General features: G+C 42.7%; 1 protein-coding gene across 3 annotated transcripts; it reads right to left on the reverse strand.

Moving 5' to 3' along the window:
- Nucleotides 1–227: 227 nt before the first annotated feature.
- On the reverse strand, nucleotides 228–10,679 carry LOC131242839 (uncharacterized). Of its 3 annotated transcripts, XM_058241742.1 has the most exons (11): nucleotides 10,222–10,677; nucleotides 9,166–9,287; nucleotides 6,576–7,020; nucleotides 6,387–6,502; nucleotides 5,305–6,124; nucleotides 4,423–4,875; nucleotides 4,080–4,268; nucleotides 2,839–3,066; nucleotides 2,388–2,730; nucleotides 1,525–1,708; nucleotides 228–903 (listed from the first exon to the last, which is right to left on the reverse strand). In XM_058241742.1, the coding sequence occupies exons 1-11, from the start codon at nucleotides 10,420–10,422 to the stop codon at nucleotides 411–413; spliced, it is 3,594 nt and encodes a 1,197-aa protein (XP_058097725.1). In that variant the 5' UTR covers nucleotides 10,423–10,677; the 3' UTR covers nucleotides 228–410. The 3 variants fall into 3 exon arrangements, with proteins under 3 accessions (XP_058097725.1, XP_058097726.1, XP_058097727.1); XM_058241743.1 differs by lacking the exon at nucleotides 2,839–3,066 and having other exon boundaries at nucleotides 10,222–10,679; XM_058241744.1 differs by lacking the exons at nucleotides 6,387–6,502; nucleotides 6,576–7,020.
- Between the last annotated feature and the right edge of the window lie 7,709 nt (nucleotides 10,680–18,388).

Genomic DNA, 18,388 nt, shown 5'->3' on the forward strand with positions numbered 1-18,388 from the left:
CAGATTTAAAGATGTCAAAACCTTTAAATTGGGTGGGTGCCCAGCAAACACCAGGCATGAGAGGAGGGGAAAACATATACACGGTAGCCGGTAGATCTACCGGGCCCCACCAACATGCACCTAAATCATGCACTAGGCAAAAAGTCAGCAACCATAGATTTGCTGATGAACAGAGGGGGCTCAGTGACGTTGTACCCATCCGTCCTAAATTACAAAAACGCCACACATTTTAAAACACCATCAGCGAATCTGTTATTTCAACCTAAAACCATCAATTTTACACATTACCACCTTCATGGATAGATTATTTTACAATGCACAACCCTTCCTCCTCCAGAGACTGACTGTACTAAATATAGACATGCATTTGTATTTACAAAGGCAAATGGACAAGAATAATTTCCAACTAATCAAATATTTTCAACCAGGACCGAGTACCATGGCCCATGAACCTGACCCGACACCATTGCTGTCACCACCAGCACCTCCGCTGCCTCCACCACACGATCAGAAAGAACAGCTGACCCCACACGTCTCAGGGCAGTGTCCGCCAACTTACATCCGTTGGTTGTGCTTCCACCGAACACGATCCCCCTTGCCGCCAAGTAAATGACCTGGGCCACCCTAGAGAACACAGCATCCCCAGCTTGCAGGCTCTTAGCCAACATGCTCGCCATCACCTTCTTCCTCGCCTGGAGCCTTTCCATGCTGCTGGCCTTTTCTCTGTCCTCGGCTGAGGATGATGGCTCAAGCGCCGTTTCGACTATCTCGGCAATGCCTGCATCTGTGACACGGTCCAGTAGTTCAGAGAGCCTCTTAACGGAATCAGAGATGACGGCTTCCACGTTAGTAGAACTGGTGGCTGAGTTCTCGCTGAGCAGAATTTGGCGGAGAACCAACATGCTAGATACACAACAAACCAACATGAATTGACTTTAGCTACGCTTGAAAAAAACAGAAAAAAAAAAAAGAGCAATGTTCTTCTGTTCAACCCAGCATCGGTATAGCTGAGACCCACTTTCTGGAAACTCAAGGCATTGATCCAGGAATCGCATCACAGGTATGGGCCATGCAGTAGTTAGATATCCGGGGATGGGTTTTTTTACTCTGGTAACTAATCCTGAGTCCTGACTTGGTTGGCTTCGGGTCAAATCATGACTCGCCTTAAATCAGGGTGAGTGGGGGCTGCCAACTGGTGCCGACCCGCCCCATTCAGGAGTGGGACCGAGTCGACTCAGGGGAATTATATGACTCAAACAAGTCATCAAATCAACAGATGATGGTAACCCTTCAATGGCTCCGGACATGCTTGCAATCAACAGTTCACGGAAGGTGACACAATTGGAATGGCAAAGATTGTTGGGCATTCTCTCATTCACACCACATGAAAGGGAAGCAGTCAAAAAGGTAGCACAAAACATAGAAATTCATGGGCATTCTCTCATTCACACCACATGAAAGGGAAGCAGTGAAAAAGGTAGCACAAAACATAGAAATTCATGGTGTGATGGGAATAAAATTCACCTGGTAGAGATGACAATGATCTTCTGAAGCTGACTCTGAACAGCCCTTAGCCTTGAAAAGTTGAGCTTCAGAGTCTCAGGAAGAGCCTCTTGGGTCATCCCTTCTACCCCACAAACCAACCTCAATAAACCAAGCCTCACCAACATATCAACCCTTCCTCCGTTGCATTCTGGTAGCTGATCACCTGACAACACCCAAAAGCTAGTGAGGAAAACAGCATATTGGCATAAATTGCCAAAACACGCATATGTACCTTTTCCAAGATCACTCCCCTAAGGATTTCTACTTACTAGAGATGGCTTTGATCTTGAGGACCATGAGAACAGGGCCAGGAAATGCATCCTATTTGTAGTTCTCAAGATAAGAGCAAGGACACCCCCAAAAATTTTGCTAGTTTTTCCTCGCAAGGCCGTGCATGCCATGTTCAGCTGAGGAAAATGGCATTCTCTGCTTGGCCCAGCAACTGTACAGGTGGGGACCCACCTTTCCATGGTCCAGACTGTTCAGCTGGTGGCACCAAAAAATACTCCCCATTGTAAAAATTAAAAAAATAATAATAAAATAAATAAAAATAAATAAAAAAACCTCAAGAGTCTAAGATCCATCATATGGGGGTGACTTTTGCAGCATGCTTGATGTGATTGGGCCTAGAATAGTCTGGATCACCAAAAGGTGTGCACTAGCTGTATGGTTGTGGACCACGCATTCATATAATACCCCCTTTTAAATGTTACCTTCGTGAAGACAGGTCTAAAACAGATTTCCCACTGACATTTGAAATGACAAGATACTCTTGAGAAGCTAATTACATCCTATCAAAGGAGGCAACAAAAGCATAAGGAAAGACTGTTCAACACGTGCACCTGTTGCAGAGGTCTGCGAATGAGAAACCATCAGAACCTGGTTCCCTGACACTGGAACAGCACCACCAGTCCTGAGGGAGGAGGCTGGAGGAAGTCCCTGAGAAGAACCTGCATTGCCCATCGTCAAAGCAGAGAGAGAATCCTTATGTTCGTCCCACTCTTCTTCTACAATGGCATGCACAGATTCAAGCCACCGCACTGTCAGCGGTAGAGAACTTGCGGCATCAGATGGATGTCCATAGCGATCTGCAAACGCCTTCTGTAAATACTCAAACCCAGCTGGACCCTTGATGAACGGTTCCATCATCCGTATGCGTGCTTTGCTAATTTCTCGCTTCAGCTCCTGCCAAAAAAAGTTGTGTGTGTAAATTTAATTTCAATGAAGAAACTACATTTCGTCTCCTACTCCTTCGTGTTGACAGAAGTACTTTAGAGAAGCAACAAAGCAAACCTGAATCTGCTCTAAAACAAAGCGCAGGCCCTTGATCGTTGCAATGACAAAGGAGCTGTTTAATTTTCCACCTGCACAAGCTATCTCTGCCAACTCACTCAACAAATTCTGGTGGGCCTTTCTCATTTCATCCTCCTTCGCTGGAGCAGAAAGCTTCTGCAGTGTGGCTAATGAGTACTCCAGGATCCTCTCAAGGTAATCCATGTCAAGGGTTCCTGACTTAAGCACCTTAATCATCGAAAGAATAAAAAATGTCAACGCAGGCCTATGCATCTATAAATAGTTAGCAACTGTTGTGGTGGTCCTTGGGTGCACAAAATAGAAATAGTTTTTTTTTTTAAAGACTGAAATTGTAAGTAGAATATACCATTTTCCACTGAAGCAGTTAATGTACAACACATGCCCCTCACCAGTCCCTATATGTGTCACGCCAGATCTCTCCATCAGCTGAGCACCACTGTGTAGACTCCGTGGCCCAAAATCAGGTCAGTCCCGCAGGGAGCTACACAATTTCAAAATAAATGGACAGCTTAAGGGCCCACTTGGACTCACCCTCAAAAGGGGCATTTGAGGCCTAAACGCCATTTTGGTCCAAACAACAATTGATGCTGTGCATTTGGGAATGCCTTGCAAACCCCCATCTTACTCCTGATCGACAAAATAGGCACTGAAACACCGAAAAAACAGGGTCAAAACCCCCTTTTTTCGGAAACCCCCTCTTGAGGACATGCGTCCAAACGGGCCCTAAAGAACATCACAGGTCCTTTTAGCCCTCCATTTGTTTTGAAAGCTGGCTAACCTGATGAGAGCAACAAGCTGATCTTTGGGCCAGGGCATCTATGATGGGACTCACCTGACAGAGATAACTACACTTTTTGTCTACATTTGCATGTGCAGTGGCATGTAAGAGGGACTGAATTATACATGCTTGTAAGATCAGCAACTCCCATGCATCTATAAATATTGGAGGGCACAAACAGTAATTACTAATGGCTAATCTTTCCTCAAGCATGATTACGGACCAATTTTCCAATTCCCAGTCAAACAAAAGTCACACCCAACTTTGAGAAATTAAGAAACCGCCACTTCTTTTGGATAAAACTTGTGACTACCCCTGACCCTACACTGTCATGAGACCGGCGAGCCTACAGTGAGACACCGACAACCAAACGCCCTCAACTCCTCACAAGGATTCGTACATGTGATCACAGTGTTTATGGATTATGGAATAGGTAGGTTACCTGAGAAAGGATGTCCAGGTCGATAGCTTCATGAATCTCTTGCTTCCAACTCTTAGGAGCCATCTCGCACAGTTCATCCCTCACCTCCTTCACGAGTAGGACTATTCGACCATAATCAGGTTCATCTTCTTTCAACGACTCTGCAATTCCATCCCAAAAGGCCTTCTCCATTGTCTCTTTAATTTTTGCCTGCAAGGTGGGAAACAAGTATATCAATTGCAGCAATCTTTTTTCTTTTGTTCTTTATTTCTTGGATGATTTTCCCACAGAGAAGAAAGGAAAAACAAGATCAAGATGTTTTCTTATGCCAGGCAAAAATGAAATATCAAATTTACTCACTAACCTGGATAACAGTCTGATCTTCATTGCTGACAACAAAGCTATCAGCAAATGCGCGAGGACCCGCATGGAGAATTTCATTAACAAGCAGTTCATTCTCAGTGACTAAATTCTCACTCGTAGAAGAACTCGGCTGAGCATCTGAAGTTCTGGGAGCAGCTGAAGCGACTTCGGATGAGGATGGGGCATCCTTAAACAAGGAGCGAACTACACGGTGTGAGCTCTGACTGCCTTCAACAGGACTCCTTTGCTCTGAGACTGGAACAGAAGGCCCAGCTGAAGAACTGGGTGTTGAAGATGAAATATGAGCAATTGGTGGCACTGTCGGGCTACCATTCTCCTTTGCTTCAAAGTATTTGGACCGCGTATCCGAGAGAGCACATTCCATCCGTTCAATGCCAGCACTACCACTCAGATGTTGCACTTTCTCCCGCAGAAGTTTCTGATCTTCAGAAACCTAAGCATCATGAAACATAAGAAACCATCAAAGCATTGATCATATATTGATCAACAAGTAGCCATCAAAACTACACCCATAAAGAGAAAACAACATTTAAGCATCTGAATTACCTAAGAATGTGTTTGGATGTACCCCACATAGATTGAAAGACAGAAACAGCAAAAAATAAACATAAATAAAATAAAATAAAATAATAAAAACAAAGGCTAGAAATAAAAAAGCCATGGCTCCCTAGGCCATGGCCAAACACAAGAAAGGAATCATCACAAATTAACTGATTCTTTCAGGTGTGGTCCAAACTAAATGGCAGCTAGATAGCAGACCTCGAAAATCATGGCATCATAACATGGAGGAATTTTAAACAGCCAAATGTCAAGATAACGATTAAAGTTATTCATAGAACTATATGAAGGAGCAGATATGGACCTGTTTCTGGATAGCCCTCATATCATGAGTAAGATCGCCGCTGCTGCCTTCAGGAGTAAGCTTGCATGTCTGCATCATAGAAAGCTCGAGTTGGCAAGCAGCTCTAACCAAATCCTCCTCTAGAGACCTTGCATCTTTAACCTTCCACGCCACAAAGCGGTACAGATAAGAACACCATGCTGCATCAAAAGCTGCCAGCTGGGATCTGAAGGTCCGTCGAGTTGGTGATGGGGCAGATTCCTCAATATCCAAACTGTCGGCCATTATATCCGGAGATGATTGCCTTGAGGAGCCTGCACTATTGCTTTGCGAAGGACCATCTAATATAATCTTAACCAATAACTCAAACTCTTGGATGAAATTTGCAGCCGACTCGGCAAGTGCAACCTCACACTCCCCTTGCCCATTGAAAACCGCATCCGGATGGCCCAAAATCATGTAAGCACAGAGTACTACTCTTGTTGGGTACCTCAACAATTTATTTACTTCCAGGCTTTTTGTTTCTTTCTTTGATCCTTTCTTTGTCCCTCTAGTCTTAGCAGTGTTATTAGATCCCCCCCTTCTATTTGGAGAAGCTAGACGTTTGAGCAGATGATCGATGTTGTCCAATCTCGACAAACTAGCCTGTGAAAGCATAAAACGGCTCTCCAACCGATCAAGTAAAGATTTCACTGTCTGAAGGGTTGCAGCTGATTCAATGTGGACAGCAAGTTGCTCAAATGGCATCGACCTGACAGATTTGTCGTTGATTTCTAAGGCCTCGTAAGCTTTAGCCAGAGCAAAAGTAGTTCTTCTAGACTTCAGGAACCGCCTCCAGCACCTGAAAATATGGGTGATGTCAAAATTCATTCTCATATTTCAAAATTGAAAAACAGAGGCATTGTTTGGATGCACAATTCAGTCAAACATTATTTAAGCTCCAGATATGGTATGATAGTATTGTAATTGAAAATAGATCGTGATTAGATTCTTGGTTCGTATGGCAATCAAGTGTTTTCCAATCAGTTATCAGTCTCTCTCCTAAGAGAACTAGAGAAGGAATGAACCCCAAAACATTACAACCTAACTCAATTGAGTAATACCTCGCTAATTTTCTCGAAAGGAAATCCCCATGCTTGTGCATCTTATTCCAATTAATGCGAGTTGAACTGTAGGGACTTCCTCTATGCCTCAAATACTCTGCCCTCTGTCTCTTTGCCTGTTATTCATCGAATTTTCTTAAGAACAAGTAGAATAGAACAAACCAATACACATGCTTTAATTTCTCGTACCCTTTGAAGCCGATCTTCCAGTTGGTCTTTCATTCTTCGTCTCTCGATCTCTCGTTGATGACAGACAGACTTGGCCACCCGTCGTACCTGCATCACTCTAGCACGAGCACGTGTCTTCTCTGCCTCTAATAATCCCAATCGCTTCTTTTCTGCGGCAGCACGCTTCTGGCACATCGCAGTTTGGACACGTTCTTTGTACTTGTTCTCTCGAAGTCTCCTCTGCAACAGAGATTGGGCTGTCCTTTCCTGAGCTGCAGCTCTTCTCTGTTTATAAGCCTTGAGAAGAAGCATTCGGTTCAACTCCGCCTGTTGTACACGCGATTCGACTTTCGTGCCTAGTTCCTCACGTTCCTTCTCATAACGCATTTCTACCTCAGTTTTTGCCGCTTGCCGCAGCTCATCCAACCTAGCCAAACGCATCTGAGCCTTTGCCAAAATATTCATCCTATCGTTCAAACGGGGCATACAGAATTCAGTAGCCAAGACATCAGAAACTCTGAACCCAAACAAGGAAAAGAAAAAGTCCAGGCGGAGACACTTATTTGTTGCTCTCAAAATATAATATAAAACACATCAATTGATGTTACATTAATTTAAGAAATGTCAGCCCAATCTCTGTTTTACATTCATTCACCATTTTCCTGGATTTTAAGAAACACATGTTAAAGTATTCGTTGTTTTATTTATGTTATTCCTAATTCCTTAGATTTTATATATATAACACATCAATTGCTGTTACATTAATTTAAGAAAGGTCAGCCCAATCTCTGTTTTACATTCATTCACCATTTTCCTGGATTTTAAGAAACACATGTTAAAGTATTCGTTGTTTTATTTATGTTGTTCCTAATTCCTTAGATTTTATATATATATATATATATATATAACTGTTCATTACAGGATCCCACAACTGCACCGACATGCAAGAACATGGTACACATGTGCTGACATGGGCCCTCCACTGACCTGGTTAGATGCCGTGGCCTAAAAATCAGTGCCAAGTATTTTCTAGCTGTTTGTTTGTGCCATATCTTATGGCCACCTGATGAGTGGACCGCCCAGATGTTTGGCCAGGGCAGCCATACACTGGGGACCCACCTAATGGACCGCTTGGATGTTCCAGGCCTCAACCAGATTGACATATGGGGAGCCATGTGCAGGCGCTACGTTTTAAGTGCATGTGGAATTACCAATCATCCCTGTCTGTATTTCATCTATTGAATAGAGGAATGGTTAGCTAGAACCAATTAAGGTTAAATTAAATCCACGAACCAATTTTATAACCATGTGTTATCAAAAAGGGAAAAGGAATGACATTTTGGAAGTATGTTCTGTCTTCAAAGGCAAGATTGAAAAAAATAATCTAAAGGCCCAAGAAAAGGTTCTGGGGTTTTGCAACTAGATGTAGATTGATTATTCCATTCCCCATCAAACAAACGTATTTTGTTTGCAATTTATTGAACATCGAGGGAATGGGGAGAAAATATCTGATAGTCATAAGGGAAGATTGGAAAAAGAAGTTATGAAGGCCCAAGAAACGGGTTCTAAGGTACAATAGGTGATCATTTCCTCATCAAACACAAGTGTTTTGTTTGTAATTTACATAACATCAATATAGAACATACACATTTGTTTGGAATTTATTGAACATCAAGGGAATGGGGAGAAAATATCTTAGCCATATGGTAAGATTGGCAAAAGTAGTTCTGAAGGCCAAGAAGCGGGTTCTAAGATACAATATGTGATCATTTCCTCATCAAACACAATATGTGATCACTTCCTCATCAAACACTAAGTGTTTTGTTTGTAACTTACAGAACATCAATATAGATTAGTCATGAGGTATGATGATGCCTTCACATTTTTTTTAAGGGTGTGATGCCTTTATGCATCCTCGTTTGAATATTGCCCTGACAAAACTGTACAAGGGGAGCCCTTGCTACGGTAATCCAGACCTTTGACCTGATGATGACATGGATGGGAGATGACCTGGAAAACTTCCAGACAGTAATATCTTGACCAACCAAATCGTCAGCCTTTTTCTTGACTGTTATGAAACATTCTTCTCAACTGTCTATTTGTAGGCTAGTGATTGGGGGTTAGGATCTTCCAAATTGGGAGGTTTTTGGGGAATCCACCGTCCAATGTGGGATCCATCTATCAACAATTAGGACCCACCAAATCGCAGGCCCCAATAATACAGATCGGCACATCCAGACCCTGCAATTCCTCTCATGCTAAGAACGCATTAAGGTTTAACTTATTGAGAAGGTAAGAAGTTAAGACTAACTTATTGAGAAGGTAAGAAGGAAAGAGACAAAATGGCAAATAAAAACGAAGGCCTTGAATTTCTTTGATGTTATATTTCCCAACCAGTTTTAGAGCTACAGATTTCCCAACAGAAACTATCAGTCCAAACATGCAGAAACAAGTAGAAAATCAATCTTCAGGTATTATCACAAAAACCCAAAACTGGATTTCTCAGATTGTAAAAATAAAATATCATCACACAAAGAAGTCTCAACTTTAAGCCGAGAGCAAACTTAAATTGAAGAAATCACATAAAAACCCATCACCATATAAAAAATACCTTTTCTGCTCAGCTGCATAAAGCTTCGCTTCAAGCCGCTGTGCAAGGTCTTCATCTTGTGATGACCACGATGGACTTCTTGGCTTCGGTCGGGCCTTGTTCGACAACCACTCGTGAAATTGCTGCAAGACAGTGAAATCAGTATATTGAGCAACACTAAAAATTTAGAAGGATAAGATGAATTCAATCAATCAAAATTTAGTACATGCTTACGATCCGCGTTATTTTGGCACCACAACTTGCCCCTATTTGTATGAATGAGCAGACAGACAGATTGATGATTGGCCCTCCCAGAGTGTCAATTAATGGATTTAGGCCATCGCTAACATCCCCATGGGGGGATTAACCATCAATTTTTCAAGTTATCGATAGGATGGTTACAATCATCGGATTGGTGTTTTTTTTTTAATTTATTTTTTAATCGCGCCTTGGCCCTAACAGTAAGAAAGATTGGCAACCAGATTGGTGATTTGAGACGTTGAGAATCCATTTCTCAAGCTATTGGTTGAACGATCCATAACTTCCACCACCTCAGCTTTGCCCCAATGGGACAAATGAATGGATGGTCCAGATCGATGGTTGCGCATGCTACAGGTAATTTAGAAGCTTCACATGAAGGTCGGGAAGCAGAACAAGAAGAAAAGGGATTCAGATTGAAGAAGAAAACCAGAAAATTAGCAGCAAATTCGAAGCCGGTAAAAGTAAAAAAAGAAAGGAAAATCAACAGGATCAAGTTCCTTAAACTGCAGTACTCGTTATTACTCCTCACCAAACAAAAATTACCCAAAATAGGAATTACATCCCACCAACCACTCTAAAAAATTTAAGAGTGAAAGCACAAATCCCATAAAAAGAAAAGCAAAACGGGAAAAGGAAAATCCAGAACTGAAATTTTATATATAAAAAAATAATAATACTAATAATTAAACCTAAAACCCCATTCTGAAACTCTAAACCGAAAATTTGAAATTCCACGCCCAAAATTTGAAAGTTGAGACTGAAATTTGACGAAAAGGAGAAGAAAAGAACTCCGAATCATTGATGCCAACTGCATACCTGTCTTCTGAGATCGGCTTCTCTGAGCTTGGCTTCGATTTCTTCGAGAGTTGAGGAAGAAGAAGAGGGGCTGCTTTCAAGAAGCCGCTGCCGAATTCGCCTAGGGACCTTCGTCGGAGAAGTCGACTCGCACGCCGGAAATTCTAACGCGATTCCGGCCACCTTGCCGGATTCCGACGGGGAATCGAACTCAGCAGCCATGCCGATCGAACGATTCCAAAACCCCAAAAAACCCACTGAATCGATCGATCGCCCGGGAGATGGATGGATGGATGGAGACACAGAGAGAGAGATGAAAATGTCGGAATACAACGGAACGGAACGCTGGTTTGCTACGTCTGCTTTCCTTTGCTTTTTATGTTCTATCTTTCGTTCCTCTTTCTCGCTTGCTTTCTTTTCAGTGCATCGCACGCGCCGAAGGGATGTGTTTCTATTGTAGGTTTTTTTCTTTTTTTCTTTTTCTCTCTCTCTCGCTCTCTTTTTTTTTTTACTTAATGACGACGTTATCCAACGGCTCTCTCCCTCTCTCGGGAAAGATACGGTAGGGTCGCCTCTATCTATTATAACTACATAGCCCACATTTCCATCGTACGCGTGGCAAGATACACGGTGGATCGGGAACGTACACTTTTTGGGTAAATGGATCTCTATTTTGAAGATTTCACAAATAGGATAATAATAACCATATTTCTCTTGAATTTCATCCATTAATCTCATCCGTTAATATATTGTACTTTGATGGACACCATCCATAAGTGTGGGCTATTTTTTTTTTGAGTAGTATTTTTACCACGAGTTTCCCACTATGTGAACGGTTCAGATCCATTTTATATCTTTACACTTGTGCACTTAAAGGGTGGATTTACCTGGTGATGACGGACTGGCAGTATCATATATCATTTCCATGGATGTACAACCGAGAAGGCTACTCGCGCGAGTAGGACTCTGGTCTATTGTAATTACCAGCACGTACGTGTGCAGCACATCTGTAGATGAGTAATTGCTGGAGCAGACACCCGTGGGCTGGTTGATGGGTAAACTGCGTTATTTTCGAGCTAGAGTAGGCGAATGGCCTGAGTCTTAAACACGTGTGCCGGCGTGCTCTCACGAGTGCTCTTAGTAGTGGACGAGCCATAATGTATGTGTTTTATCCACTCCGTCCATCCATTTTTATGGATCATTTTAGGGCCTGAGACCACAAATGAGTTTGGATCTTAATTTCAGGTGGACCACACCACAGGAAACAATGGTGATTAAACACCCACCGTTAAAAATTTCCTAGGGCACACTGTAATGCATGTTTTCTATCCGACCTGTTGATTAGGTCAAAAAGACTTGGATGAAGGGAAAACAGAAATATCAGCTTCATCCAAAACTTTTATAGCCCCAACAAGATTTTAATGGTAGGAGTTCAATCTCCACTGTGGTCCACATGATATCTTGATCTGCCTCTTTTTTGGATTAATTCTGTAAAATTAGCTTATAAAATGGATGGACGGCATGGATAAAAGATATACATGATGGTGGGGACAAGAGAGCTTTTCAAGTAGCACGTGTGCGGACGGTGCTGTATGCTACACTACGCGATTCGAATTCCGTAATCCTAGGTTAGGTTTTCCTTATCACCATCCACACTAGCTCGTTATGTTTAAGTGGGGGTCGTGTTCATTGATCTAAACCGTTGATGGATCTGGCCCCGCATTGGATGGATCATTCCTCAAGAGTCTCGACGATAAGACTATCTTATCCCTTCGATTTGTGGCTGTCAAAAGATGGTTAAGAAACGAAACATAACAGTCACCTGCCGTGGGTCCCTATAAAGAGATGGGTCCCAGTTGTCTATTTCATACTGTGGTGGAAAACGGATTGCCTACCGAGTTATAGCGTACTGAGTAAACCGAGTTAGGCCAACTGTGAATGTATTTGGTTTATCCACGCCGTCCATCTATTTTTCCATCTCATTTTAGTGGTTGAAACCAAAATTTAAGCGTAGCCAAAGCTCAACTGGACCACACCAGAGGAAACAGTGGAAAATGACTTCCACCGTTAAAACCTTGTAGGGCCCACAGTGATTTTTATTTGTCATCCAACCTTTTTTTGAGATCACACAGACATGGATGAAGGGAAAACACAAATTGTTGCTTAATCTGAAACATCGGTGGCCCCAAGAATTTTTCAACCTTAGAATTTCAATTCACACTATTTCGCGTGGTGAGGTCCTCATGAGCTTTGGATATACTTCATTTTTGGGCTCAAGCCCTAAAATTATCCATTAAAATGGATGAATGGAGTGGATAAATTATGTAAATTACGATGGACCCCATGAAGTTTACTCAGTATGCAATCCGCTTCCACGTAGGGGTGTGCACGAACCGAGCTAACTTGGTTGGATCGCTGGATTCGGCTCGAAAAAGCTCGAATTGACTCGACTCGAACCGAGTCGAGCTGATTTTTAGAGCTCCAAAACAAGTTCGAGCTTACCTCAGCTCGACTCGACTCGGATCGAATCCAGCTCAAACTTGGCTCGACTCGACTTGGTGTAAGGGTATATATATCTTTTTTATTAAAAAAAAAAATCCACTGCTCTAACCTATTTTGCTTGTTTGCATGATCGGCGTCCCCTAAATCCTAACCCATTTCCTTTGCTGCCTGGCACCCCAAATCTTTACTCCTCATCCTTTTCCTCCCTCTCTTTCTCTAATCTCTCCCTCCTCTCTGGCTCACCCTGTCCGGCACGCCCCTAATCTTCTTTTCGAGTTTTGATTTTCTAGACAATGGATGGAGAGAGAGAGACCTGCTGGAAATGAAGGGGATTTCTTCCAACGAGATTTACAGATAGAAGGAACCAAGCTTAGTTAGAAGATTTCGCCCCTAATCGTCTTTTCGCTTGTCTTGTTCTTCTAATCTTCTCAATGATCTCCGCAGCATCAATTAGAAGATTCTACTCTGAGATGCTCATATAAGCAAGAGGTTTGTACCTTTCTTGTTGTATCAGAAATTGATAGATTTTGAAGGTGCGATCTAAGTGTTTGTGAAAATGCTTCAATGATCAACTCGGCTTGATCTTAGTTCAAACCCAGCTCGAGCTATTAAATGAACCGAGCCGAGCCAAGTTTGAGCCGAGGTCAGCCAGTGGCCGAGTCAAGTCGAGCTTAGGCGAGCTCGACAACGTTCGACTCGATGTACACGCCTACTTCCACTATGGCGATGTGAATGGCTATTGAAGTAAGCCATTCGCCATGCACACGGTACACACGTGATATATTTGAACCATTCAAATCTTGGTCCCCATTCTGATTGAACATGGCCTGAAAATCACACAGCACAGTGATCTTAACCATCCGATTCTGGCTGAATCTAAACTGCTGACCATTTTCACTTTTGACCGTCCATGCGATGACTTCCAATGATTATGACGATCGGTCGCATTTAAGCACTATCATCCATCCATGAACCCCCACGATTTCACAGCTAAGATCTCACACACTTACCATTGCGGTGGGAAACGTGTCCAGAGTTAGAAAATCTTTGATACTCCGGCAGACTGATGGGTGATGTGCAGGCCCTTATAAATTGCACCTGTCGCATACAAGCAATTCAAACTAGACCGCTCAAATTAGGGTTCTAGTTTAGATGCATCACCGCCAAGAATTATTCTTACTAAATTATCTGCTTATTAAGTATATTTGTTGGACGGTTAAAAAAATCCAATGGTCATATTTTAATAAACACGTGTCCACAAATCAGAGGTTAGGATTTCTCAACTAATCTGATTCTTGGATCGTGAATCCGATACAGTGGCTTCAACGACTTAGTCGGTTTAAATAGAGTGTGTACACACCACATGTTTCAATTCTGAGTGCATGAGTATCAAGCCTTATACTCTGCCAGAGTATATCTAACATGCACCACGTGTTTAATTTCTGACTACCTGAATATCAAGAGGTCCATAGTCGGCCAGAATATATCTCACATACACCACGTGTTCAATTTCTGAGTGCATGAGTATCAAGCTTCATACTCTGCCAGAGTATATCTAACTCTCACATGGAGCCACTGTTAAATCTCTACATCCACTCGATTGATAGATATACCCATCTTTTATACTTGTTATAACCCAATAACACATTCTTATATGGTTGTGTTTCTAAAATTAGAAAAATAGGGTTTTTTTTTTTGTCAACCTTCCCTCTTTTTAAGGAGCGGAAGTGTGTGGGTTTGGCAATTTGCTCGTAAAGTAAACTTTGCAATTTTAAGCTTCCGATAACTTTTTGGAGGGGTTTTCTCACCTTTTGGGGGTTCCTCCACGTCAAGAAATGAGAGAAACTTCATAGCCACCAGAATCCCTCTCTTCCCACACGTGCTTACGTGGCATGCGTGGGAGCCATCATGGCCGTTCATCTAGTTAGCCATACCATAAAACGTATATGATACGAAATTTAGGCCGGATCATCGATTGAAGGGCCACACATGTTCACAAAAATGGACGGCTAAAAAATGAGAAACTGTCCTGATTTTATCTCACAGTGGTTGGTCACAAGTGGATTCGTCTAGGCTCAATATTCGCACGTGTGGATAGAGGAGCCATCCAAATTTCCACACGCGCGAGCAGTCATAGCTGTTTTCTTTTGGAAATATGATGGACGGTCCTGGTCAATTTCTTATATGATAAGGAGCTTTATTTATTTGATTTCTTAGATGATAGTCTTTTATGACGGCGAGACGCGTCGATTCGCCGTCACCGTTACTGATGACGTGGCGGAAAGAGACGACTACAGACACCATCCGCGTAAACTTCGGCGAGGAGAGGACACGTAATCGCGCCAATCGTTCCGGAGAAGTCTCCCGTCACTGGAGGAATCGAGAGATCTTCAGGCGGTTTAAGCGAGGATAGATTCGTGGCGCACAATACAAAACTCGCACGTACGAGAAAGATCCAGGAATTCATCCTTTTTATAGCGTGTGAAAAACGTAGGCCGTTAAAATCAAGGGGGCCACGCGTAATGGAGAAGGTGGGCCTTAGAAAATAACTGATGTCTCCACCGAAAGCACACGAGTGGAATGTATAATGATTCAGTCTATTGATTTCGGGCATTATGTGATGGGCCAGTCTAATGAATGGACCCGATCTTTATTACGCGTGTGATGTGTGGACGTGTTTGCAAAGCGCTTGCAATCTGTCCTCGCGCGAATATTCTCTGCATTTCTATTTCTTGCGAGGAAGCAAATAGGCGTGTTTCGTAACAGAGGAATTGATGCACGTCACCTTTTTAGGGGGAGCGGATTAGGTGCGGCACCGGCCTCACCCAATACAGTTCGGCCCTTAAAGTGGGGCCCACATTGATGTGTATGTTTATATCCACACCGTCCATCCGTTTTTCCAAATCATTTAATGGCATAATCACAAAAATTATTAAGGTAAAATTCTCAGGTTGACTGTACCACAGGAAACAGTGATGAATGAATGGCCCTACCATTAAAATATTTCTAGTGATCAACCTAGTGTTTATTTATCATCCAACCAGTTGATAAGGTCTCATAAACCTCGATGAAGGGAAAGAAATAAATATTATCTTGATTTAGCTTGATCCAAAACTTTCGTGGCCCATATCTGCTTCATTTTTTGAGATAATACCCTAAAATGATCTGAAAAAATGTATGGACGGCATGGATATATATTACATATATCAAGGTGGGCCCCATAGAAAGGTCCGTACAGTCTTGGGTTAGGCCGGGGCGTCACCTAATCCCCTTCCCTTTTGAGAGATTGATCACGTATGTTCCGACGTATGTGAGTTCGCACTGTGTGGGTCCACCATGCAGTTTATAGGCCCGGTCAGTTCGGGAACGGATTGGCTACTCCCCCCGCCAGTAGCCCGGTGGCTTGTGGTCGGTACTCTGCGGGCCCCACTATGAAGTATGCCTTTTATCCGTGCCGTTCATCCATTTTTATAGATCATTTTAGGGCTCGATCCAAAAAATGAGAGGGACATAAATCTCAAGTGGACCACACCACAGGAAAACAATAGTGATTGTATATCCACCATTAAAATCATCCTAAGGCCCACTGTACTGTTTATTTGACATCCAATCTGTTGATTAGGTCATACAGACCTAGATGAAGGGAAAAACAAAAATAAGCTTGATCCAAAACTTTTATGTCCCCAAAAAGTTTTCAATGGTCAACGTTCAATCAACACTATTTCCTGTAATGTGGTCCGCTTGAGATTGTTATATATCTCATTTTTGGGCTCATATCATAAAATGATCTATAAAAATAGATGGACGGCATGGATGAAACACATCATCATGGTAGGGCCCACAGAGCACCAACCACTAGCCATTGGCTGGTGGCTGAGAGAGTATAGCCAACCCGTTCTCGTTCGTTTTCATATGTGATCCCAGATCGAAAAAATCATCCTCGTCCGAAATATAGGTGGGCCACAACACGGGAAGCAAAGTGGGACAACGTGGACGCCCGTTCCGTGTGGGGCCCATCCAATCTGATCATCAGACGCGCCCCCACCAGGATGAAGAGACAACCCAAAAGAAAGTCTATTACAAACTCACGTGGACCACACCACGTAAACGATCATATCGATGAATACACATGCCTTCCTGTAGCGTGGCCTACCTAATTTTTGGATCTGGCTAATTGTTGGATCAGAAGGTAAAAATAAGGCTGGTTGCCCGATGAGCGGCTTGGATTCCACACACATCTCTTGGGGCCGACAAGCTCGACCGTGAAGGAACTGGCACACGTCTCGTGAGCCTAAAATTGAAGCATATCCTAAGCTCAAGTGGTCCACATCACTGGAACAGTGGGAGTAATGATTTCACCCTTGAAATTTTAATAGAGAGTGCAGTGATGTTTATTTGTCATTCAACCTGTAATAAGATCACACCTATATAAATAAAAGTAAAACAATACCAACTTGATCCAAAAATTACATGGCTCTCAATAAAATTTCCATGATAGATGTTCACTTCACACAGTTTCCTATGGTATGACCCAAGTAACTCAGCATCTTTTTATTGTAAGGAGTAAATTCTGCTGGGTCCACCGATGAATGGACATGGTTTATGTTGGATATTGAATTTTGGAAAATAATAATTGTACACTACAACCTATCTCTTATACCACCATGCTATCATGTGTACTCCAACAAGTCTTCCTAGCACAACTAAACCAGTATAATTTAATGAACATTATATGTGTGTGTGACCTACTTTAAAAAAAAAAAAACACTTGTGTTAGGTGACTCCTTGGTGTGCACTCGTGCAGTGCATCATGGTGTTTTCCTAACCAATTTTAATCTTTTACTTTATTAACATAATTACTCATTTCATGCATATTCGTGAATTAAAGACAAAATCAAAACATAGAACTGAGCAAAATAATGACATGTTCTATATCAACGGAATGGCCAAACCATGCATTTATCTGTCGGCCATCATCAATGTCATTAGTCATCTTCTTAGAATCCACAAGATGGGCAGGTAAGATTGTCCAATGGAAAATACATTGTTGACACACACATCATTGATAATGGGGTATAATTGGAACAATCTTGATTACCAAATGTCAAGTGAGCCTACCTATATAGTTGTGTGATAAGTAGAGGTGGGCAACTTGGGCCCGATCCGGTGGATCCGACCCGACCAGACCCAACTCGGTACTGTTCCGAATAGAACCGACGGTCTGATCGGGCCTGATCGATTATGATCGCCCAGATCGGACAGAATTTTGAATCGGGTTCGGATAGCATTGTATCCGAACAGATCCGGTCCGAATACCCGGACCGAATGGGTCCGAATTGACCCGACCCAGAGCGACGTTGGGTATACTATAAATATCCTATTTTTTCACCCGAGTGTTTTACCCTAGCTCGTTTTTTTCCCAAATCTCTCCCTCGTTTTTACCCTAGCTCGATTTTTTCCCCAAATTTCTCCAGCCCGAACGAGAACGTGCTGCCTCTCTTCTTCCTCTCCTCTTCGCTCGTCCCTCATTCGGTTCTTCTTCCTGTCCTCTTCTTCTTCCTCTCCTCTTCGCTGCTGCCTGCGGCCTGCCCGACGTCCAACCGTCCCATCCGTCCTCTTCTTCTTCCTCTCCTCTTCGCTGCTGCCTGCCTGACGTCCAGCCGTCCCGTCCGTCCTCTTCTTCTTC

The sequence above is a fragment of the Magnolia sinica genome, chromosome 4, assembly GCF_029962835.1.
Source record: "Magnolia sinica isolate HGM2019 chromosome 4, MsV1, whole genome shotgun sequence".
NCBI lineage: Eukaryota > Viridiplantae > Streptophyta > Magnoliopsida > Magnoliales > Magnoliaceae > Magnolia > Magnolia sinica.

Excerpts from the sequence above, each read along its gene's own strand:
- LOC131242839 (XM_058241742.1), bottom strand. The coding sequence starts at position 10,422 with ATGGCTGCTGAGTTCGATTCCCCGTCGGAATCCGGCAAGGTGGCCGGA. Across the intron at positions 6,125-6,386 it reads CTTTCGAGAAAATTAGCGAG|GTGCTGGAGGCGGTTCCTGA; the intron begins GTATTACTCAAT and ends CCATATTTTCAG. Across the intron at positions 3,067-4,079 it reads ACCTGGACATCCTTTCTCAG|GTGCTTAAGTCAGGAACCCT; the intron begins GTAACCTACCTA and ends TCGATGATTAAG.